General features: G+C 53.8%; 1 protein-coding gene and 1 non-coding gene across 4 annotated transcripts in view; both read left to right on the top strand.

Moving 5' to 3' along the window:
• The window catches only part of SDK2 (sidekick cell adhesion molecule 2), a 264,805-nt gene that overhangs the window by 129,642 nt on the left and 110,768 nt on the right, over positions 1-24,395 (top strand). For all 3 annotated transcript variants that reach the window (XM_043905642.1, XM_043905643.1, XM_043905644.1), the window contains one exon: positions 21,538-21,644. In XM_043905642.1, the coding sequence (XP_043761577.1) occupies positions 21,538-21,644 (107 nt within the window). The remainder of the gene's footprint in view (positions 1-21,537; positions 21,645-24,395) is intronic.
• On the top strand, positions 14,766-14,872 carry LOC122695739. Its single transcript, XR_006341496.1, has one exon. It is a non-coding gene; the product is annotated as a U6 spliceosomal RNA (small nuclear RNA).

Genomic DNA, 24,395 nt, shown 5'->3' on the forward strand with positions numbered 1-24,395 from the left:
ACATCCACTGATGAGTCTCATCTGAATCAATTATTACCAAGATGGTTGTGATTAACGCCTTTTCCATCATCTCTTGTATTAGTTGGCATTATCTCATGAAAGAGATCTTTCCTTTCTCACCCCCTTTAAAATAGTGTAACACGTATATGAACTCATGGATAATTTTTCCTCTGTGTTTTAATCCATTCCCATCATTATTCGTTTGGACATTCATAGTAACCCAGAGTTGGCCAGTGGAGCTTCTTCATCCTGGCTCTTGAGTCCTTTTGACCTGTCCCCATTGGATTCCTAGCACTTTCTTGCTTTTTGGCTCAACTGAAGGTTCTGGTTTCCCCTTGGGAATAAATGCATACTAAAAACCCCCTCATATAAGGGATCAGTCAGCTTCTCATCACGATTCTCTGACCACTGCTTTCTGCTGAGGTCTTCCTGTCTCTTGCAAACCCTAGGTTTTGAGTTGGGTGATAATATCCAATTTTCAGGCAGAAAGATGGCTGAGTTTACTCAGCAAGTTGAGAGAAAATAAAACTGGGAGTGACGTTGTAAATTTAACCGTTTCCCATTCCGTGTTCAAAGGAAGGAGTTAGCATGCACATCCAGTCTCCAAGGATCTTTATTCTCAGTGGGATCTGCACCAGATTAAGCCAGGGATGTGTGGAGTGTGTGTGTGACACAGAGAGAGAGAGACATCCACACAGAGGAAAGCCTCGGCCTCTCTCAGTGCCAGGGACTCTGCAAGGCTTGTGGGTCTGAATCCATCCTTGGGGGCGGAATGGAAATGACCTGGACTTTGGGGTTAGGCCCACTTGAATACATTCATGCTTCTCCCACTGACTAGCTCTGTGACTTTGGGCAGGAATACTTAGCCACCTGAGTTTGTTTTCTCGCTTTGGAACTGGGCACAGTCATGCCTACTTTAGAGGGTTATAGTGGGCACTCAGTGAGAGTCTATGGGGCAGATGCAGTCAAGGTGCAACAGACATGAAATAAATGGTAGCTGTTAGGTTACACTGGGTGTCGTCTTAATAGAATAAGGAGACAAATAGCAAACCCACCAGAAATCTCATGTGCAGGTGAGGATGTCTCCAAGGGAAATGGCAACCCACTCCAGTGCTCTTGCCTGGAGAATCCTATGGACGGAAGAGCCTGGCGGGCTACAGTCCATGGGGTCGCAAAAGAGTCGGATGTGACTTAACAACTAAACAACCATCACAAAGGGGTCATGGTGCTCTGCATACATGTGATTCCTTAGGTCTCATCCATGCGTTTAATGGTCACTGCTGCTGCTGCTGCTAAGCCGCTTCAGTCGTGTCCGACTCTGTGCGACCCCATAGACGGCAGCCCGCCAGGCTCCCCCGTCGCTGGGATTCTCCAGGCAAGAACACCGGAGTGGGTTGCCATTTCCTTCTCCAATGCCTGAAAATGAAAAATGAAAGTGAAGTCGCTCAGTCGTGTCCGACTCTTAGCGAGCCCGTGGACTATAGCCCACCAGGCTCCTCCGTCCATTGGATTTTCCAGGCAAGAGTACTGGAGTGGAGTGCCATGGCCTTCTCCGGTTTATGAGCACGCAAAGCATAGATGTGTTTGTGTGACGTCCTGGCTCTGCGAGGCGGTAACTCACATAAAGGTCAGGCCCTCTGCGTCGCCCTGGAGCCTGCTGCGCCCGTTTGCTCTTGCATATCTCGCACCCTTCCCTCCCGTAGGGCATTGGGGGGCATCTCTCCAGGTTGAATCAGGTCAGGCTCCGTTGGTGTCCATGTCACCAGCCAGGGCTGTGTGGATGGAGCCTCTCCCACCAGCTCAAGAAACGGCAGGTGAGGCAGTGGCCACGGGGAGGGTGGAGGGTAGACCTTAACCTCCCGTCCTTGTGACCACATCCTGGCAGAGCCGTCAACAGCGTTATTTTGTCCCGCCCAGCAGTGCCTCCTCCCGTAACTATTCTCACACCTAAATAGGCAGGACTTTCCTGACGGTCCAGCGGTTACGAATCTTCCTGCCAATGCAGGGGACACCAGTTCAGTCCCCGGTCTGGGACGGTCCCAGATACTGTGGGGAGGTGAAGCCCGTGCACTGCAACCTAGCCCGAGCACCCTAGAGCCCATCCTCCCAACAAGAGAAGCCGCAGTGAGCCTCCAGCCTGCGCTCCGCACCCAGAGAGCAGCCTCCGCTCAGCGCAGCTAGAGAAGCCTACACACAGCCGTGAAGACCCAAGGCAGCCAAAAAAATAAAGTAAAAATACAATTTTTAAGTCACATAGGAAAAACAAATCAACGAGGCAGACCACACACACACACACACACACACACACACACACAGATTCCCACGCGTAGTCAGGCACACGAATCCAAAGAAGAACTACTGTTTATTCAGGCTCATTCGGTTTCAAGAACTTAATATACATCATTTCACAGCAGCACTGGGAGGTGTTCTTACCCTCCTTCTGCGGAAGCTCGCAGAAGTTCCGGAACGTGGCTGGGCTCGTCCAGGGAGCAAGTGGCCGATCCAGGAGGCCTGTCACCTGAGCGTCTTGTCCTTTCTGCGCCGATGCACACGGGTCCCTGACGGGGCTCCTTCAGCCCCAATCATCACTGTGTGCTGTTCTTCTGGCCCCAGGAGCAAGAAGCTGGGGGCCCCTCAGGCCCTCTGGGGTGCAAGGCTGAAGGCGTGAGACCAGTTGAGGCTGGGCCCTGCTGGGTGTGGGTGCTGGGGGGAGGCTCAGCCAGATGCCAGGCCTGGCAGGGTCCTCAGCCCCGCCGCCAGCCCGACATCCTTCGTGGTGGTGGGGGGCGGGGAGCTGCCCGGCTCGGGGGTGGGGAGAAGGCAGAGACCCCCGCGGTGACGGCCCTGCTGTAGTCACAGCAGGGGACTCCTGCAGAGCAGCCGCAGCTTTTGAAACCTTTCAGAGGAGAGGATGAAAGGGAGCCCCCAGGGCCAGCTGCGATGGCCCCGTCCCCTCCACCAGCCTCCCCGTAGACGCGAGGGCAGGCGGCAGAGGCCAGGGAGGCAGAGGCTGGCGGGCTTCCCAGAGGGCACACGCCACGCGGGGGCCAGGAACCCAGCCAGGCTCTTCCCGGCAGCAGTTCTGGGAGGCCAGTGCCGTTATTATTATCTCTGCCCTGAAGCTAGGAATCACCGTTCAGAAAGGCCCAGCGACTTGCCCACGGTCACTCAGCCAGACCTGGAGAGCCGGCTTTTACCCAGATCTATGGGACCCTGAGCCTGTGTCCCCCCCGACCGCCACTTCAAGCTCTCTCACCCTGCCTGCCCTCCCCCAGGGGAGGGTACTGCCAGCGCACAACCCCAGCTGGCCTAAATCACCACGGAGGAACCGGTCATTGCTCACACGTGGGGCATAGCGTGGACCCAGCCCTGCTCTAAGTGCTTCACACACATTAACTCTTTTTTAAATTGTTTTTTTTTATTTGGCTGCACCAAGTCTTAGTTGCGGCACTCAGGATCGACAGTCTTCATTGCAGCAGGTGGAATCTTCTAGCCGCAGCGTGCATGCGTGCTAAGAAGCCTCAGTCATGTCCAACTCTTTGCAACCCAGTGGACCATAGCCTGCCAGGCTCCTCTGTCCACGGGATTCTCTAGGAAAGAATAGTGCAGTGGGTTGCCGTGTCCTCCTCCAGGGGATCTTCCCAACCCAGAGATGGAACTCACGTCTCTGAGGTTTTCTGCACTGACAGACGAGTTCACCAGTGCCACTAGGGACGCCCGATGCAGCCTGTGGGATCTTTCAGTTGAGGCATGTGACCTCGTAGTTATGAATGTGGGTTCTAGTTCCCCCACCAGGGATCAAACCTGGGCCGCCTACCTTGGGAGCGCAGAATCTTCGCCTCTGGACCACCAGGCACACTCCTAACGCTTGATAACGAACACTCCAGATGGCCGTCCACCTCCTGCTTTGTCCCGCACTGGCCATGCCCACCTCGGTTCCCGTTCTCAGTCCTTGTACATCTCCAGCTCCTAAGGGACGCCGTCTCCACACGCGAGGGACGCGTCTTCCTGGTTCAGCTCCCCACCCAAGGCTCAAAGTCACAGGACTAAAGTGAGCCAGGTCTCCTCCCTCCAAGCCTGATGAAGGAACATCAGGAGATGCTCATTGGTTCACCGGGTGGAGAATTAGAACCTTCTTTCTGCCGGGCCCAGAGCTCAGCAAAGAGGATCAGCCCAAAGGCAATGCCAGCCCCCCGCCAACCCCACCTCCCACTCCCGTCCTGCTGATCCTTGGAAATGTTGATTCCAACCTAGGGGCCAGTGGGCGCTCGGTGCCTGGACTGAGGGGTGGCAGCCGGTCGCCCGCCTCTCTCCCCACCTTACCCTTTCTGCCCTGGCCTCATCCCCGCCCTCCTGGGAAGTCTGAACCCCTCTTCCTCAACAAAACCAGACCCTGCCTGTGTCTTAGCAGCCTCTGTGGAGATTTACTCCAGTTCGACCGTGAGTTTGGACATCTTGTCTGAACATTGAAGGCTGCTGGTGAGGAAGCTGAAGTGCAGGAATTAGTTATGATGGGCATAAATTGAATTTTAATAGAGATGTACGTGGCATGGAGCCAGTGTACTCAGGCAGAGGGAAGGTAGTAATTAAAAGTTAACGAGTTTAGAAATGTCGGAATCCTCCAGGAGGGGTGGGGGAGGCTGGCCAGGAGGAGGACGAGACCCCCCCAGCCAAGCGTGCTCTCTGGCCCCTGATCCCTGGCCCCCAGGCCCCTCTTCCCGCCCCTGAGGGCCCTGATAGGGAGGGAGGCTGCCGGGAGGTACCCAGCTCATCCCACCTGTGCATCTGGGGGGGGGCCCTAGCAACGGGGTGGGAGCAGAGTGTGAGGGACCCTCCGTGGATGGCAGTAAGGAGAGTAGGGTTTCTCGACCTGGCCGTTCTTAATGTTTGGGGCAGGGGTCATTCTTTGTTGTGAGGGGCTGCCCTGTGTGTTATAGGGTTTGGACCCACTTCGTGCTGGGAGTCGCCTCCCCTAAATGTGACAACCAAGAACTTCTCCAGATCTGGCCAGAGGTACCCTGGTGGGGGCTACCTCCCTGCCCGCCTTTGAGAACCAGTGAGGCAGAGCTAGGCACCGCTGCACCCAGACTCTCCCGCTGGGCCTGGCATGGGAGGGGGAGGGCGGAGATGGCTGGCCTCACCTCTGGCCCCTCTTGGGGGCCTCTCCCGCCCCCAGCTGTCTGTATGTTCTGTGGCACAGAGTTGCTTTCATCAATGCCGCATTTGGTCCTCGGAGTGGGATGAGCAGGCAGGTGTGACATCCATTGCCCAGACCCAGGCAGAGCCTCTGAGACTCTGAGAGCCTGGCCCGAGCTCATCCGCCCTGTGACCGGGAGGTGCCGTCTCCACAAGCATCAGTACTGTCTGTACCCTGGTCTCCGCCGGGCAGTCGCTTTTTAAAGCTGTGGTGGAGGTTGAGGCCATAGGTGGGAGGGGTCTCAGTTATCCATAGCAGCCCTGACCTGGTCCCCACAGGGGCCCCAGAACGCCTCCTGATACCGTCCTGAGGCCCAAAAGCCTGGTCCATCCTGCACCCTGGGGTGGAGTCCTCCCCAAGCTTGAGGGCAGGGCCTTCCCGGACCCCAGGGGACTGGCCACGGCCTCAGGCTCGGGGTCTGCTGGTGAGTGACAGGAGAAGCCGGGAAAAGGGCAGGCAGGAGGCAGAGAGACCCCGCAGGGCCAGGGCCAGGGGTGGGCAGCGAGGGGCACAGCTGGCTCCCCGGCCTCAGGGTGCCGTTGCAATAATTATGCCAATTAAGACGAGTAAGTTCAAAATGTGAGGGGAAAGGCGGGGGGGAGGGGCGGGGGGGGGGAGAAGCGAGAGTCTCTGAAACACTGGCTGTTTCGGTTTCCATAGCAACCAGTTTCCTCACTCTCTCACTGATGGGTCCTGGCTTGGAGAGGGGGGTGGGCCCCCCACTGCCAAGGAAGCAGGGATGGATGGTAGGTGTTGCCTTGCTGGACTCGAGCTCGGGGCAGAGGGGGCCCAGGGACGTGCGCCCGGGTCCTGAGGAGAGCCACAACCGCAGGATGGCTCCCTGGCCACAGGGCCAAGCCTGCCGCCTTAGCCCTGGGCCACCGTGACCTGAGAGGCAGGTGACTTGCCCTGGAGATGTCAGGGTTAGAATTGATGCCCAGCCCCCCGAGTCTCCATGCAGCTCTGCTCGGCTTTCACTGGGGTTCAAGTATGGGAGAAGGCGGACTCCCCGATCCAGTTAGAGTGGGGGGTTTTCCTTCGTCAGGTTGAGCATCTCAGGATATAGGGAAGACAGCTTGTGCTGGGGGTGAGGGTCGTGGCCAGGCCCCAGGTCACAGGCTCCGCCCACTCCTTTCTCTCCCCTTGGATACCCACTGAGTCCTCGCGTGTCCCGTGGTTCAGCGTGTAGCTCCGAGGCTCCCAGCCCTGAGAGCCCTTGGGGGCGGGCAGGGAGACCACCTCCCTGAAGCCGTGGTTCCCCCGAGGGGGCAGGCGGGGAGGGGCCGCTCCGGTGTCCTCACCCCACTGACACTTGTGTGGCTGGTGCAGCTCTGGGGGGTCCATCCACGGACCACGCGTGGGCACCCAGTGTGACCCGACACCCAGGAGCATACGTGAGCCCTCCTGGCTGCGTTTAACTCTCACTGGGGGTCGGAGGAGGATGTTTTCAGGCTTCCCATTTTACAGATGGAGAAACTGAGACCCCAGAGTAAAGAGGCGCATCTAGGGTCTCGCTGCAAATCGGGGGCAGAGCAAAGGACGTGGACCCACCGGCGACCCCCCAGCCCAGCACAGTCTAGAACACACGGGTGTGCACACAGGAGCCACACCCTCCCTACAGGCCCGCTCCTCTCCTACTTTCCGATCCGGGCAGCCCTGGGGGCAGGTGACCACGTCCACCCAGACTCTCCAGAGTGCAGACCGATCGCACAGAGGAAGCATCCGCTGCTTTATGAAAGGCTCCCGGGAAAAGCTCCTCTCGGTCGACCAAGGCTGTTTATTTCTACCACTAGGAAACTTAACATGCAAATTAGGGCGGGTTTGATCATCCATCACCTGAAATTGACGTATTTGGATTTGGCCCGAATCCCTGGTAACCAGTGCAGGAGACGGGCATCGGGCAGCAGTCACGTGGTGCCCGAGGTCCTCGGGGAGGGATGGGAAGGGAGTTCCCAGCAGATGCACATGTTTTTCATCAGGGCTGTTTCAATGCATGGAAATGAGATGTTCATTCCTCCTCCCCACACAGCTGGGCTGGAGACCCCAGGCTGCCCTGAGAGCGCCTCCTTCTTGACTCCCCCCTCCCCAAATCTTCCCCGGGGCACCCCCTCCCACCTTGGCTCTCAGCCAGGACACAGAAACTAATTAGATCTTGCCTCAGTTCTGTGCTCAGGCAGGCAAATGGGCTAGACAGATGCCTGGGGAGTTGGTAATGACCCCTGCTTCCTAGGGCCTGCCTTGGTGCCTGACTCCCCCTCTCCCCACCCGTACCCCTCAGAGACCCCTCAGACCTGTCATGGGATTTCTCAGTGCGGGAAGATTCAGGTGGCCCCTCCCCTGGGTCTTCATCCCCGCAAAAGGAGTCACTGCTGCAACCCACTTTCTGCTTTCTGACTGAGGCGGTGCCGGGGGATTTTGTGATTTTGAACTTCCCATCCTGGCCAAGGAAGAGACCGGCTCCCAGCTGGCTGCCCAAGTGTGCTGGGACTTCCCTGGTGGTCCGCTGGTGAAGAATCTGCCTTGCGATTCAGGAGACGTGGGTTCCATCCCTGGCTGGGGAACTAAGATCCCACATGTCCCAGAGCTACGGAACCCATGCACTCTGGAGCCCCTGCCCCACAACTGGAGAGTCGTGTGCCTCACCCAAGACCCTGCATGCTGCAACGAAGACCCAACGCAGCCGAATGAATAAAGAAATATATTTTTTTAAAGCCTACCTCCTGGGGGTGGGATTGGAGGAGGGGTGGGGCTTAAAGCAGGGTTTACAGCTCCAACCAGCAGCCCCTGGGGGCTGGAAAATGCCGGAGAGTTCCCCAGCTCAACGTGAGCAGGTGGGAGCTTCCTGCCTGCAGAACATGAAGTAGTAACCAAGAAAGACAGCCTCCCCAAAAGAGATCGGGCGCAGGCCCTGGAGGTCAGGCCCCAGTTGGCCTCATCCAGAAGCTCAGCCGCTGCAGCTGCTCCTTGACTTTCGACCTCCAGGGAACAGACAGACAGAGGGCCCCGCCTTCAGGTGCACGCCCGGCCGGGCCACGGCCACAGCTCCTGGTCAGCTGCCTCCGAACCTTAGCGGTGGCTTGCTGTTTCTGGGCTGGTCACTCCTGCGTGCTCCCGTGACGCTGCGTTTAGCGGGCAGTCAGCGGGGCTGGCGGGTCACGGCGGGGACAGCTGGGCTGCTGCTCTCTCTCCCTGTGGGTGACCAGCCTCCGTGCCATGGTGGTCTGGGGCAGTGGTCCGGGAGGGCGAGCGTGGAAGCTGCAAGGCTCTTGAACCCTAGCTTTGGAATGTTCCACCAGGTTCCGCGGGTGAAGTCCTGAGGCCAGGCCGGATTTAGGGAGCAGGGGCGGGGGGTAGCTGCCACATCCCGCCTGGAGTGGCTGCAAAGCTTTCAAGCGGCTGCCCATCCAAAGAGGAGGAGTAGAGGGTGGAGGTGAGTCCTGCTGGACCCAGGCGAGAATGATCAGGGCTGGTGGGATGCTTTCTGGGGCCTGCTGCCCAGGGTCTGAGCAGATGTTGGGAAGGGCAGAGAGGTGGGGGCTCGGCTCTGGGCCCTGGGGCTCAGGGCAGCCGCCGTCCTAGCTCCGACGCTGGATGTCATGGCAGCTGAAGCTCAGACGCTGCTCCTGGGGCTGGCAAGCGGGACAGGAGCGTTGTGCCAGGTGTCAGGGGACTTTTAGAGGGGCTGGGGGCAGAGCTCCGTTCTCCCAGGACACAGTGAGTGAGTAACAGTAACATAATTCATCCCAGGGGTGGCTAACTCAGCATGTGCTTGCCACATGCCTCATGCCAGGCCCTGTCCTACTAAGCACGATGGGTATTATGTCATGTCATCCTCACGCCGTGCCTTCAGGTAGGGACCGTGGTGTCGTGGTGAAGAGCACGGAATCTAAGGCCTCCTGGCTGTGTGACCTTGGGCAAGTTGCTCAACCTCTCTGTGCCTTGGTTTCCTCATCTTTTTCACCTCCCGAATTTGGATAAAATGAATTCTGATCCCGTAGGATAGTTAAAGGGGAGTAAATGCATTATTCTGTATGTAAAGTGCTTAGAACTGCCTGGCTTGCTTATGATAATTATTATTATTACCCTTGTTTTATAGCAGAGGAAATGGAGGCACAGAGCGATTTGGCAACCTGCCCAAGGACAATCAGCAAGTAATTACACACAGACAGTCCAAAACCCTGCTTCTTCACCTGTGCCCACCACCCCCGAGAGCTTTTGTCCCCCAAGCCCAGCTCTGGATACTAGTAGTTGTTGGAGCCTGTTTTCTGACTTCAGTGGCAGTGTGGCCAAGACTCTCCCAAAAGGAGATATAACTCAGAGAGCCGGGAGCTCGGGGAGGGCTCGGGGAGTGGACACCTGCCCCGCTTGGATGCTTGAGCCTCGGGACTCAGAGAAGAGAAACACAGGGCCATCTGAAGCCTCACCCAGGGAGACAGGAAGAGCATCCGTCCTGACCCTGAGCCTGGTCTGGGCGGGAAGGGAGCGGGCAGCTCACCAGGCACCCCCACCCTGCCCAAGCTGCCAACCGCAGGCACGGCGGGACGTCCAGGGACACCTCTGCCCAGCGCCCCCCTCCTGACCTGGCCCAGCAAGCTGGAGGCACCCCAGGAAGACAGTGGTTCATCCTCCAGCCTCATCACCATTCATTAATCCCCCAAAAATCTGTCCTGGGGAAATCAGGAGCCTGGTGGAGACCTGGGAGCAGGACACAGCCATGCCGGAAGCGTGGGCTGATCGGGCAGAGCATCCCCCACACTCTGCGCCCACGGGAGGCTCCCGCTTCCAATGATCAAACCTTTCTACCATGCACATTGGCCCCGCCCTCCTTAGTGTTAATTACCCATCATCCCTTGTGCCAATTAAAGGGGCCACGACAAAGTCACTTCTGCTCTAAGAAGAGCAAGTCTTTGTTTCGTCTCTCCCCTGAGATCCTGAGATGTCCAGGGGATGGCCGTGGCAGAAGGAATAAAGGGACTGGTCATGGGGCTGGGGAATAGGGCCTTGTTAATATGGCAGCAGGAGCAACATTTCATCTAAGCGTAAGGAGCTGGGGGGACCCCAACACCGGGAAGACTATGGTTCTGCTGTTACTGCGGGCGTCGTTATCACTGCTGACTCCCAGAGCCTCACACAGTGCCCGGAACTTTGTGGGCTCTCCAGTCTGGGTCAAATGATCAGTGGCGATTCAAACTCAGAAAGACGCATTTCTCCAGTGCTTACCGAATGTCAGACACCGAGGTTAGAGCTTTGCAGCCCGTTCTGCTAACATGAGATAGAAACGATGGCAGAAGTCACCACGCTGCAAAATCGTGCAGTTAAAAACCACAGGGCTCGTGGGGGAACTGGGGAGAGGGAGCCACACTCAAAACTTCATTGTTCTTGTTTATTCGCTAAGTCGTGTCTGACTCTTTTGTGACCCCGTGGACTGTAGCTCACCAAGCCGGGATTTCCCAGGCAAGAATACTGGAGTGGGTTGCCATCTTCTTCTCCAGGGGACCTTCCCGACCCAGGGATCGAACCCTTGTCTCCTGCTTGGCGCATGGATTCTTTACCCCTGAGACACCTGGGAAGCCCACCCAGAACTTCATTAGGGACACATGGGAAAAAAAGAGGAATGTGATGAGGGTGATTACTCACATCCCTGAACATTCACTGGGTAAGAAATGCACAAAGGCCACAATAAATGTGGTACTTGGCCTTCGAAAGGGCCTGAAATCCGCTCGTGGAACTGGGCGTCGGTGGGTTGCAGCTGTTGAGTTATCATGAAGGGTGCAAGGAGGGTTGTCTGCAATGGAAAGAGGATTGTACGACCAGATGTGGGCGGGTGAGCTCACCCGTGAGCTGAGACCCCCAAGGTGTGCATGCCACAGGAATTGTGCGGGCAGGTTTGTGGATTTACCGAGTGTTTCTTGCAGACAAAACACACACAACAAATGCAAAGCTCAAGTTCTGTTCCGATCGTCCCCTAATGTATCTATGGCATCGCAACAAATGCGTGGTTTCAAAACAAGCCGGAGAATGGAACTGCCTTCACTCATATTTTCTTTTATTTTTTTAACATTTCTTTCTTTCTGTGCCTGCACTGGGTCTTAGCTGTGGCACTCAGGATCTTTGATCTTCACTGCAGCATGCAGGATCTAGTTCTCTGACCAGGGATCGAACCTGGGCCCCCTGCACTGGGGGCATGGAGTCTTAGCCACTGGACCACCAGGGAAGTCCTGCTCACATTTTTTATAAAGCAACTGCCCTTATGTTGCCAGTTATACGGGTGGAGTGCCCCTGGCTTAAGAAGGTTCAGCCTCTTATCTAAGGTCCCTTGCTTAACAAGTGATGCAGTTAGGATTATAGTGAAAATCTGAGGCCAAAGCGGGATTCATCCAGTCTATCATTTTCGGGACTGCCGTCAGACTCATTATCAGACTCTGATTAGAGTCGGAGTCATCTCACAGATGAGGAAACAGAACTAATGAGCCCACACCCTGCCTTTTGTCCTCAGCCGGGATGGTCATTTGTGAAATCTTACATTCAGCCCTTCTGCGCTGTGGCCACCCACCCTCACCTCCCTCCCTTCGCCCCCCAACACGGGACGTGACTGTCTTTGGGGGCACGATTTGGCCTCACGCGCTGGCCGTTTCATTCACTCACGCGGGGAGTGTTCACTGAACATGTGCTGTTCAAGCATGACACTTGGGGAGCACGGCTGCTTCGGGGACTCACATACAAGTCACGGCTCGTTAAACTAAGTGTGATACATGCAGGTCCAGCAGGCAGAACCCTGTGGCAGCCCAGAGGAGATTCAGGAAGGCTTCCTGGAGGCAACTTCCTAGCTGAAGGCAGAGGGGTTCCCCATGAGCTGGAGAGCAGCGTGTGGAGAGGTGATAAATGGCTTGTTTTCATTAGACACTGCTGGGAGTTTGGTAGAACTGGGCAAGGGGAAGCTCTGTGCTCCGGGGGCAGGCCTCTATGAGCCCGATGCCCGCTGTTCCTGGACGCTGCAGGCTCCTGTGCATGCAAGCGAGCCCTGGGCCCCCTGCCCCTCCGCTCACCTGAGCCGTGGCCACCCCGTCCGCCTGTGCGGGGTCCAGTTGAGGCCAGAAAAGAGGGATGCAGAGACTGGCATCTTGGACCTGGCATCCCTTTATCCCCCATGTTCTGTGGTCAGAGGCAGGGCCTCCTCCCCCTTCCATCCACTGTGGCCCCACCTGCATCCACCCTGCAGGTGGATCCCACCCAAAACCCAGGGATTGAACCTGGGTCCTCTACATTGCAGGCAGGTTCTTTACCATCTGGGTGTACATGAGTACATTTATGTGATGCATATGCACGTGTGTATATGGATGCGTGTGGGTTGTACATGTGTGTATGTGTATACACAACATGTACATGTGTGCATGAATGTGACTGCATGTGGGTATGTGTGACAGTGTGTGTGTGTACACACGCGTGTGCGTGTGCACACGTACCCTCCCCCCCCCACCCCCCGTGAGCACCATGCGTGCCTCTCCGGCATCTGATTTATTAACGAGGACAACACAAGGAGAGCAGGCCTATTATTTCTGGTGTCCGCATCAGCTCCTGACAGCTTTGTGGAATTGAAATATCTTATTTAATGTGAGTAAGAATCATTTTAAATATCAACTGTGACAGTCAAGGACTCGAACCAAAAAGGGCATTGTGTATTTCCCCATGTGCTGGAGAAGACACTGTGTATTTTAGACTGTTATTTTCTCCACTGTCCGTCCTGTGTCTCTAAAAATCCAGTTGTCCATCCCGGCTCCTCTCTGGGTTGTGGCCATGTGCCCTCCACCCCGAGCCCAGCCTTTCATCTTGGAGAGAGAGCTTCGTGACCGGGGTCCCTCGGGTTAAATCAGGACGCTCTGCGACGGGGCAAAGCAGACCGGGTGGGTTCTGTGTGTCTCTCTTTCATTCCACCCCTGCCCCCAAGGCCCTCTCTGCACCACCTGCTCCTTTTAACTGGGAGGAAACCAACCTTCTCCCATCCAGGAGATTCCTCACCTTATGAGGAATTTACTTGCATTTGCCTGATAATTCTGAAAAGATACTCAAAAAACTAACAGTGGTTTCCTGTGTGTGTGTGTGTGTTAGGAGCTGAGAATAACCTTGCAGCTGGGGACAGGGATGGGAGAGAGGTGTCCTGTGTCTTTTTCTTTTATTCTTTGAATTTTAAACCCCAGGAATATGTTTCCTATCATAAATTAATAAATAAGTGGTCCTTTGCAGGGGACCTAGAGACAGGTAAATCCAGGCGTCCCCACGCCCCTGCAGCTGTTCCTCATTGGATGGAGAGCGAGGTGACAGATGAGCCAGGAGGAGGGTACAAACAGGTGACCACGGGGCTGGGAGGTCGGGCTGGTGAAGAAAGCTTCCTGGGGCCCAGGGGCTGGGGGGGCAGCCTTTGGAAAGGGAGGAGTCATCCCTTTGCTGTCCCCAGTGTCCTTGAAGAAGGGGGGCAAGGGGACAGGGTCTGCCAGAAGCTGAGGACCGAGACAAAGCCCTTCTACCAGTAGGAGGATGAGAAGGGATTTCCCTGCTGCTCCAGTGGCTGAGACTCTGAGCTCCCAATGCAGGGGCCCAGGGTTTGATTCCTGGTCGGGGAACTAGATCCCTCATGATGCAACTAACTCCCAAGACCCAACACAGCCACATAAATAAATAATAAAAATTTAAAAAAAAATTTTTTTTAAAGAGTGAGGAACCAACGGGCATGGCAGACCCTCTGTGGGTGGCTGAGACAGTTGGGGTTCACGTCCACGGGGAAGCCAACAAATCTTCCAGGGAACCCGTGCTCCCCTGAGGCTTGGCATGGCTCTCTCACTGTGTCCTCATTCAGGTAGGGAGCAGGGTCCTTCCGCACCCTGTCCGTCCTCCCCTCTGACCCTCTCCACCTCACCCCAGTGCTTTCCTCCCCCCGCCAGTGATGCATCCTTTTGCACCCTCGTGTGACAGGCATAGGGGCGGCCCCTGACATGTGCCAGGCACGTGAGTCCAGGGCTTACATTAGAGATAGCCGTTATCAAAGCCACTGAAGTGTCCATCAACAGGTGAGTGGGTAAAGAAGATGTGGTATATACGGGCAGTGGGATACTACTCAGCCGTGAAAAGGAGTGACAGGTTTGCCATTGGCAGCAACATGGATGGACGTGGAGGGCATTATGCTGAGTGAGATAAGTCAAAGAAAGATACATACTATGTGATATTACTTATATATTAAATCTTAAAAAGAGTGAATATAATAAAAGAAGAAATAGGCTCACAGCTCTAGAGACCAGTTACCAGTGGGAGAGGAAGGTGGAGAGGGGCAGCATGGGGTAGAGGATTAAAAGGCACAAACCATTAGGTAAGAAATAAACTACAAAGTGGGGCTTCCCTGGCGGTCCAGTGGTTAAGGCTTCACCTTTCAATGCATGGGGATGCAGGTTCAACCCCTGGTCAGACTGCTAAGATCCCACATACCCCACGGCCAAAAAACCAAAACAGAAATCAGAAGCAGTATTGTAACACATTCAATAAAGACTTTAAAAAGTTTCACATCAAAAAATATAAATCTGTGCTCGCTTCGGCAGCACATATACTAAAATTGGAACGATACAGAGAAGATTAGCATGGCCCCTGCGCAAGGATGATACGCAAATTCGTGAAGCGTTCCATATTTTTAAAAAAAAAGAAAGAGAGAAGAAAAAATATAAATCTTTAAAACAAGCTATAAGGATATACTGTACAATACAGGGGATACAGCCAAGATTTTATAATAACTATAAATGGAGTATAAACTTTATTTTTTTTTTACTTTTTATTTTGTATTGGGATATAGTCGATTAACAATGTTGCGATAGTTTCAGGGGAACAGTGAAGGGACTCAGCCATACAGACACATGTACCCATTCTCCCCCAAACCTTTAGAAACTGAATCACTATATTGTACACCTGTAACTTCTATAATATTGTACAGTAGCTATATTTCAATTTTTTTAAAAGAGGGCCATTTTTTAAGCTTTTTATTTTGTATTGAGGTATAGCCAATTAACAGTGTTGTGATAGTTTCAAATGAACTTCGAAGGGACTCAGCCATACATGTATACATGTATGCAATAACCATTATTGTGCCCATTTTACAGATGGGAAAACTGAGGTTTGTACATTTCCATCACTTGCCCAGGTCAAACCCCTAAAAAGTGCAGAAGTGGATGTCAGGCCTAGTTTTCTCAACATCAGAAGCCCTAGCGCCCCCTCCAGCGCCAGCCTCCATCATGGGCAATTACGTGTGCACCCTCCTGCACAAAGCATTTCAGCCATCCCCCTGCCCCTGGAAGGGACCTGGATAGGAATGGGTTCCTCCAGTCCCCTGCCAGGCCGGCAGCGGCAGGTGGGTGGGGCAGATAGAGCTGTGGGCATCCTGGGGCCCAGAAGGGAGCCCTGTGGGGGATGAGGGGCTGTCAGGGTCATTATCTTAGATGCTCCGATGCTGTGATGCCGCCCGCCATTCCGGATTTGCAAATCGAGATGCTGGCCAGCTGCCTCTTCCACCCACCGAGGAGGCAGTCTGGGTGGAGCGAAGCGGGTTTCCCTGGTAGGAAAGGCAGTGGGCGGCACTGTTACTTTAAATAATGTTGCCTACAAGCCAGAAATAGTTCTCCCAGGCAGAGACAGCTCAGGGAGAGGGGCTATACCGCGCAGCAAGGCCGACCTCAGATGCGGAATGAGGGTGCCCGCCCTCCCCACAGCGGGGGCCGAGGCGGGACCCAGAGCCAGCTCCCCTCTGCTGGTCTCAGGGGAGGGGCAGACTCACACCCACTGCTCTTCCTTGGGGCCCCAGGTAGGGCCTAGGGCTTCCTGGCTGAAGCAAAGGAACTCGTGGTTTATGCCGAAATCAACTTTTATTAAAGTTTAAATCTCACTACGCATCACTGATATCAGCAAACAAACCCTGGATCCAATGAGTCCCTGGTGTCTTTTTTATAATATATACTGACATTATATGCTCAAAGTGCATTTTTTAATTTTATTTTTAAAATAAAAGCAATATATGCATACCATAAAGAACATTCTGATGGTGTAGAAAGACATAAAATCCAGAGGTAGAAGTTTACCTTCCTCTGAGTCCTCAATGCTTCTCCCAAAAGGCAAGGGTATGCATCTTGAAAAATTTTTATGTCCATGCCAGAATGGGTACGTGGTTATTGCTGTTTAATTGCTAAGTCGTGTCTGACTCTTTGCAACCCCATGGACTGTAGCCCACCAGGCTCCTCCATCCATGGAATTTTCCAGGCAAGAATACTAGAGTGTGTTGCCATTTCCTTCTCCAGGGGATCTTCCCGACCCAGGGACTGAACCTTCGTATCCTGCATTGGCAGGCAGATTCTTTACTGCTGAGCCACCAGGGAAGCCCATTATGTGATTGTGTGTCTGCAAATATATACAAATACATACTATTCCAGTTTACCTACACGTTTTACCATTTACACTGTTCTTCGACTTTTTTTTTTTTTTGGCTCACAAACTCAAAATTCTTTTTATGATCCTAAACATTAGACTAAGGGTTTGGCAGCCTGTATCAATAAATAACAACTTATCAAGCGATAAGAATACATTCTCTCATGTCCCTAACACTCAGCTGTGATATTATTTAGCTTTTTACTTTCTCATGTTTTTATTTCCATAAATATCCCCCATCTCCAGCTTCGACTTCCTTTTCATGCTTTCTGTGTCTTGGAGACTGTTCTGTCTCATCCCATACAGGGGTTCTGCGTTCATTCTCTGGCTATGGCATCATTAATCGATTCGATTCCATTTTTGATGGCTGTTTACACTGCTTCTGGTTTCATTTGTCTCTGCTGTTACAAGCAAACTGCAGTGAACATCTCATACCTGGTTATTGCCACATTTTTGTAAGTACACATAAAAGGCCAGCTCCCTGGAGTCTAGCCTCAGGGTCAGAAGACTTGAATATTCTGATTTGGATCGATTCTGCCCCAAAGGCTGGACCAACTTACTCTTTCATCAGCCGATCCGTGGTCAACCTCCCCTCCGCCTCACTCTGGCCGTGGGTGTAATCGTACAAGAAAATTTGGTGCCATCTGAATATTGTCTTATTTTGATTGGACTTTCTTTCATTGTGATGGTGGCCGAGCATCTTTTTTGTGAGTTTGGCCATTTCTGTTCATTTTCCTCTCCCTGGTGCTTTTTAGTAGTGTCTGATTCCATTTTTAAAGATAGAGAGCTTTTCCAGTCAATCTCTCCTTCTATCTTCCCTCCCAGGTCACCTCATCGCTTTTAAAACCCAAACGGTTTATCCAAAACAGTCTTTCCCCCTCCCCCAGGAAGCCATGGGCCTGTGACGGGCCTGAGGGTGGGGGAGGGGGAGAACGGGAGATTTGCCAGAGCCTGGGTACCCACTATCTTCCCAACATCACGCTGAGCACAGGAGTGAGGGACAGATAAGAGCTGTCACCAGGGGCAGAGATAAGAGACTCGGGCAGCCAGGAGGTTCTGGGCGATGCTGCTGCAGGGCAGAGCAGGCTTAGCACACACCCACCTGTGAGTCTGGGGCTCATGCCCTCCCAGGACCGAACGTGGGGTCCTGTGGGGTCAGATGTCAGTGCTGCAGGCTCCCCGGTGGCTCAGCCATGAAGAACCCGCCTGCAATGCAGGAGACCCAGAAAATGTGGGCTCTATCCCGGGGTCGGGAGGATCCCCTGGAGGAAGCAATGGCAGCCCGCTCCAGTGTTCCTGCCTGAAGAATCCCACGGACAGAGGAGCCTGGCGGCTACAGTCCACGGGGTCACAGAGAGTCAGACACGATTGACAACTAAGCATGCATGCATGCACGTCCGTGTTGAGCTGGTTAGCAGCTGGGCTTGAAGTCAGAAAGGTTCCATGGGACCCTGGCCCTGCCTCTTCAGTCAGTTCAGTCGCTCAGTCGTGTCCGACTCTTTGCGACCCCATGAATCGCAGCACGCCAGGCCTCCCTGTCCATCACCAACTCCCGGAGTTTACTCAAACTCATGCCCATCGAGTCGGTGATGGCATCCAGCCATCTCATCCTCTGTCACCCCCCATCTCCTCCTGCCCCCAATCCCTCCCAGCATCAGGGTCTTTTCCAATGAGTCAACTCTTCACATGAGGTGGCCAAAGTATTAGAGTTTCAGCTTCAGCATCAGTCCTTCCAATGAACACTCAGGACTGATCTCCTTTAGGATGGACTGGTTGGCTCTCCTTGCAGTCCAAGGGACTCTCAAGAGTCTTCTCCAACACCACAGTGCAAAAGCATCAATTTTTCGGCGCTCAGCTTTCTTCACAGTCCAACTCTCACATCCATACATGACCACTGGAAAAATCATAGCCTTGACTAGACGGATCTTTGTTGGCAAAGTAATGTCTCTGCTTTTTAATATGTTATCTAGGTTGGTCATAACTTTCCTTCCAAGGAGTATGCATCTTTTAATTTCATGTCTGCAGTCACCATCTGCAGTGATTTTGGAACCCCAAAAAATTAAGTCTGACACTGTTTCTACTGTCTCCCCATCTATTTCCCATGAGGTGATGGGACCAGATGCCATGATCTTAGTTTTCTGAATGTTGAGCTTTAAACCAATTTTTTCACTCTCCTCTTTCACTTTCATCAAGAGGCTTTTCAGTTCCTCTTCACTCTCTGCCATAAGGGTGGTGTCATCTGCATATCTGAGGTTATTGATATTTCTCCTGGCAATCTTGATTCCAGCTTGTGCCTTCCTCCAGCCCAGCGTTTCTCATGATGTACTCTGCGTATACGTTAAATAAGCAGGGTGACAATATACAGCCTTGACGTACTCCTTTTCCTATTTGGAACCAGTCTGTTGTTTCATGTCCAGTTCTAACTGTTGCTTCCTGACCTGCATACAGGTTTCTCAAGAGGCAGATCAGGTGGTCTGGTATTCCCATCTCTTTCAGAATTTTCCACAGTTTATTGTGATCCACACAGTCAAAGTCTTTGGCATAGTCAATAAAGCAGAAATAGATGTTTTTCTGGAACTCTCTTGCTTTTTGATGGTCCAGCGGATGTTGGCAATTTGATCCCTGGTTCCTCTGCCTTTTCTAAAACCAGCTTTAACATCTGGAAGTTCACAGTTCACGTATTGCTGAAGGCTGGCTTGGAGAATTTTGAGCATTACTTTACTAGCATGTGAGATGAGTGCAATTGTGTGGTAGTTTGAGCATTCTTTGGGATTGCCTTTCTTTGGAATCGGAATGAAAACTGACCTTTTCCAGTCCTGTGGTCACTGCTGAGTTTTCCAAATTTGCTGGCATATTGAGTGTAGCACTTTCACAGCATCATCTTTCAGGATTTGAAATCGCTCAACTGGAATTCCATCACCTCCACTAGCTTTGTTCGTAGTGATGCTTTCTAAGGACCACTTGACTTCACATTCCAGGATGTCTGGCTCTAGGTGAGTGGTCACAACATCGTGGTTATCTGGGTCATGAAGATCTTTTTTGTACAGTTCTGTGTATTCTTGCCACCTCTTAATATCTTCTGCTTCTGTTAGGTCCATACCATTTCTGTCCTTTATCGAACCCATCTTTGCCTGAAATCTTCCCTTGATATCTCTAATTTTCTTGAAGAGATCTCTAGTCTTTCCCATTCTGTTGTGTCCCTCTATTTCTTTGCATTGATCACTGAGGAAGGCTTTCTTATCTCTCCTGGCTATTCTTTGGAACTCTGCATTCAAATGGGAATATCTTTCCTTTTCTCCTTTGCTTTTCGCTTCTCCTCTTTTACCACAGGTCAATGATGGGTATTTCTGAACCTCAATTTCCTCACCTCTAAAATGGGGGTGCTAGCAGAAGTATCCCCTCCATAGGGTTAGTAGCATGATTAGGTAAAAAGACTCTCAAATTCAGACCTACGACCCTCTGCCCCTGTCCACATAAAACGAAGAAAGTGAAGCTAGGGTAGTGGGCATGGCACAAAGTTTCAGATTGTTAAAATGGCTTAAGTTACTGGTCCATGATCTCCAGTGGTCTGGGAACTGCTATGTGAGGTAAAGAAATGAGTGGAGAGAACTCCCTGGGGATCCAGGGGTTAAGACTCTATGCTTTCATTGCCAAGGGTCCAGGTTTGACACCTGGTCAGGGAAGTGAGATCCCACAAGCTGCACAGCAAAAAAAGAGAGAGAGAAATGAATGAAAAGCACTTGATACAGCAGCTGAAGCTTAGGTGGTGCTCAGAGAGCGGCAGCTGCTTCATCATCGTGAGGTGCTGGTGGTGATGCTGGTGGTGATGCTGTGATGGTGACGATGGTGATGCTGGTGATGGTGATGATGGTGACGGTGGTGATGATGGTGACGGTGGTGATGCTGGTGACGATGGTGACGGTGGTGGTGATGGTGGTGATGGTGACAATGGTGATGGTGGTGACGATGGTGATGCTGGTGGTGATGCTGGTGATGGTGACGCTGGTGACGGTGGTGATGATGGTGATGCTGGTGATGGTGGTGATGATGGTGATGCTGGTGATGGTGGTGATGATGGTGATGATGGTGATGATGCTGACGATGCTGATGATGGTGACGATGGTGATGATGCTGACGATGGTGGTGGGCTCATTCCAGAACTCATGCAAAAGCAAACTTGGTGATACCTACAAATAAGGCTGCTCTGCTCCAGGGTTGGCATAGCCTGGGGGCAGGCTGCAGTGAGCTTGTTCCCCGAGTCAGTTGGGTAAGCCCAAGGACACCCAAGGGTAGGGGAGGCATCCTAGGTACCAGCTCCTGGACCCTCAGAGCTCCCTGCTGCGCTAGTCACTGCCCAGATCAGCAGGGTAATCACGAGGTGGGGGCCAGGGAAACTAGCCCCTCCATGCCCAAGAGCACCCACCACCTGCCACGTCTCGCTGTCAGAAGCTCCTCGCAGACCGAGCCTGGCCTCCTCCCTGCCCCCAGCCGGGTGAGCACACCGCACAGCTCCTCTCCAGCTGCCCTCCGCCCGGCACCAGACTCTGCCGCTCTGGGGCCAGTGAGGTGCTCCCCGAGAGCATCCCCTGGGGCCCCCTTAGGGTCATGCAATCTGGCCGCGGGGCCAGACGTACAGAAAGCCACGCAGTCTGCCCAGATGGCCTTGCCTGGATGGCATCTGGAGTGCAGCCTCGCTCCCAGGCACCTGAGTCAGAGCCACTGGAAGGGATCTTCTTATAGGACCTTTCTGTGACCCCATGGTACAGCCGAGGGCTCCCTGGCGCCCTTCGTCATGGAAGAGGGTGATCTGGTGACCTCTGACCCCCAGTTTGACCCCTGCGTCCCTGAGGCCGCCTGACTTGCTCACCAGCTGTCTCGTCTGCCCCCAGGTACATGATCACCAGCCTGGACCGCACCCACGCCGGCTTCTACCGCTGCATCGTGCGGAACCGGATGGGCGCTCTGCTGCAGCGACAGACGGAAGTCCAGGTGGCCTGTGAGTACTGCGCGGGGCCGGGGAGAGGGGGACTGTGAAGCAGAGAGGGTCTGCAGGGTCTTCGCCCACCGGCCACAAGCTGGGTAGAGCCAAACCCCAGCCGTGGCTTTCCGTGCTCATGGCGGCCCCTCCCACCATCCGGGCCGGTGCCGTCCACTTAGCCGACGGGACCGAGGCCCGGGCTCTCAAAGCCACACTGCTGACATGTGACACACCTCTGCTGGCTGTGACTTCAGCAATAGCTGCGCCTAGTGTGGGATCCTAGTACCCCACCCAGGGATCAGACCTATGCCCCCTGCATTGGAAGTGCAGAGTCTTAACCACTGGATGGCCAGGGAAGTCCCCAGCACTCTTTAGATGGGACTAGTTGCTTCCTTTCTGAAAAGGAGACCTGTCACCTGCTTTGAGGGTCTCCTCTGGGTTTGGCCTCCAACTTGGGGGATCTTCATAATGGGAGACTTCCCCAGGGTCTTCTTGGCAGATTTCCCCGGGTCCCCCCTCCCCACCACCATGACCTTCCCAGGTGGTGCTGGTGGTAAAGAAGCCGCCTGCCAATGCAGGAGACAGAGGAGATGCAGGTTCGACCCCTGGGTCGGGAAGAGCCCCTGGAGGAGGGCATGGCAACGCACTCCAGTGTTCTTGTCTGGAGAATCCCATGAACAGAGGAGCCTGGTGGGCTACAGTCCATGGGGTTCCAAAGAGTCAGACAGGACGGAGGAGATCTAGCCTGCACACCCCCCCACATCCTTGACTTTTCCATCCTCCCGCTTGCCCAGCCCTGGAGCATTAAGAGCTTGGAGGTCCCCACAGTCTCCGGGAGCGCTGGGAGATGCCTCGTGGTGGGTCTCAGCTCTAAGAGGGAGAGGGGAGGTGAGCGGTCGGAGTTCCTGGAAGGACCAGGCAAGCTGAGGGCAAAGGAATAGACCCTCGCTGAGCCTTTCGGGTGACAGCCTCCCCGCATTGCCTCCAGGACCCAGAAGAGCGTCCTCAGATGAGGGATGAGAGAGAAGCTTCGGGAGAACCCAGTGCACCAATCAGCTCCGTTCATCCCACCCCGTGACTCAGGACCCCTTCCCAGACTCCCCATTCTAATGCAGCCGCTGTGTGCTAGAAAGAAGCCGCAGTATGGGCCGTTTCATTATGGGGTTTTAGGGGAAGACATCTAAGGTTGCCCAGTGGGCCATGGGAGTGTGGAAAACCTTAATGAGCCATGATTTTTTTTTTTTTACAAAGAGGACCCCCTTGAAACTTCCGTGGCGATCCAGTGGTTAGGCATCCGAGCTTCCAATGCAGGCGGGAGGTGGGCTCAGGTTCAATCCCTGGTTGGGGAACTAAGATCCCACATGGTGTGGGGCATGGCCAAAAATAAAATTTAAAAATAGTAAAAATTTACAAAGAAAGTAGCTTGCCTTCCAAAAATGAAAAATAAACTAAAGACATCCTCTCATGCGGGGCCCACTAGGGCGTGACTCGGATTTAACGCAGAAGAGAGCTTGTTACTTTGGAGAGAAGCAGGGGAGAGAAGTCGAGAAGAAAGACTCAAGTGAGGCGAAGCGTGTTTACAATAATTATGGAGGGCAACCGTAATCAGAAGCGGAGGACCGACTGTCCCATAAATCAGCGCTAGGGACAACTCGGCTGCTCAGAGAAACAGAAAAGCCCTGAGTTAGAATAACGGGTCAGGGCCGTGGCCGCCGGCTGGAGGGCTCCCACGGAGCTCCGTTTAGCGGGTTCCCAGAGCCCAGCGGTGCAAGCAAGGTCGTGGGTCGGGCCACAGAGAACCCAGGAGTGTGTCTGTGTGTGCTCGAGGGTGGCCATGGATTCATGCATGTGAGTGTGCAAATGTGTTTCTGGATTGGTCTGCCTCTTTGTCACCTGTGTGCAGCTGAGGGCTCTGCCCAGTCTTTGTTGCAGCACGCGGGATCTTTAGCTGCAGCATATGAGGTTTTAGTTCCCCATCCAGGGATCGAACCCCAGTCCCCTGCATTGGGACCAGCGGACAAAAAGTGTTGACAGCAGGCTTCAGGGTTCTTCATGTGCCACGTCGTGACCCTTGTGGGGATGGGGAGAGAAGCCGTGGATTCCAGCCCTGATCTAGTCGCTGACTAGCTTAGGGCTCTGGGCACCTGGGGAGTGGACGGGTTGCAGGTGGAGAAGGGAGCCCTGCCTCCGTCCCCCCAAGACCCTGCAGAACAGTCAGAGCCAAAGGTCCAAGCTGGACACCGCGTCCCTAAGGAGATGCTAAGGAAACACAGAGGGGCCTCCCAAACCCCCCGCCCTCCAGTGTAATTGTGCAAATGTCTTCCCTCCCTGGGTCCCCGGGAGCAGGTCTCCGAGGTAGGAAGGTGTGTCCCGGGAGCTTCATCTTGAGATGGGGAAACCGAGCCTCAGAAAGGTCCAAGGACTGGACTTCCCTGGTGGTCCAGTGGTTAAGACTCTGCCTTGCAATGCAGGGGACGTGGGGTCAATCTCTGTTCAGGGAACGAAGAGCCGAAGTGCTGCCGCATCACAGGTAGGGAATAAACGCACCACAGCGAAAGATCCCACCCGATTAAGGAATGTCCCACGTGCCGCAACGGAGAGCCAATGTGGCCGAATAAATTAAAAAAAAAAAAAAGAAAAAAGTGGTCTGGTGGCAACCCAAGTTCCCACAGCTGGTATTTCTACCATCTCCCTCCTCCTTCCTCCCCCCGTCAACCAAAGACAGGAGCTGTGAACCCAGCCACGGACCCGGCCACGAACAAACGTTGA

Source organism: Cervus elaphus, chromosome 5, assembly GCF_910594005.1.
Source record: "Cervus elaphus chromosome 5, mCerEla1.1, whole genome shotgun sequence".
NCBI lineage: Eukaryota > Metazoa > Chordata > Mammalia > Artiodactyla > Cervidae > Cervus > Cervus elaphus.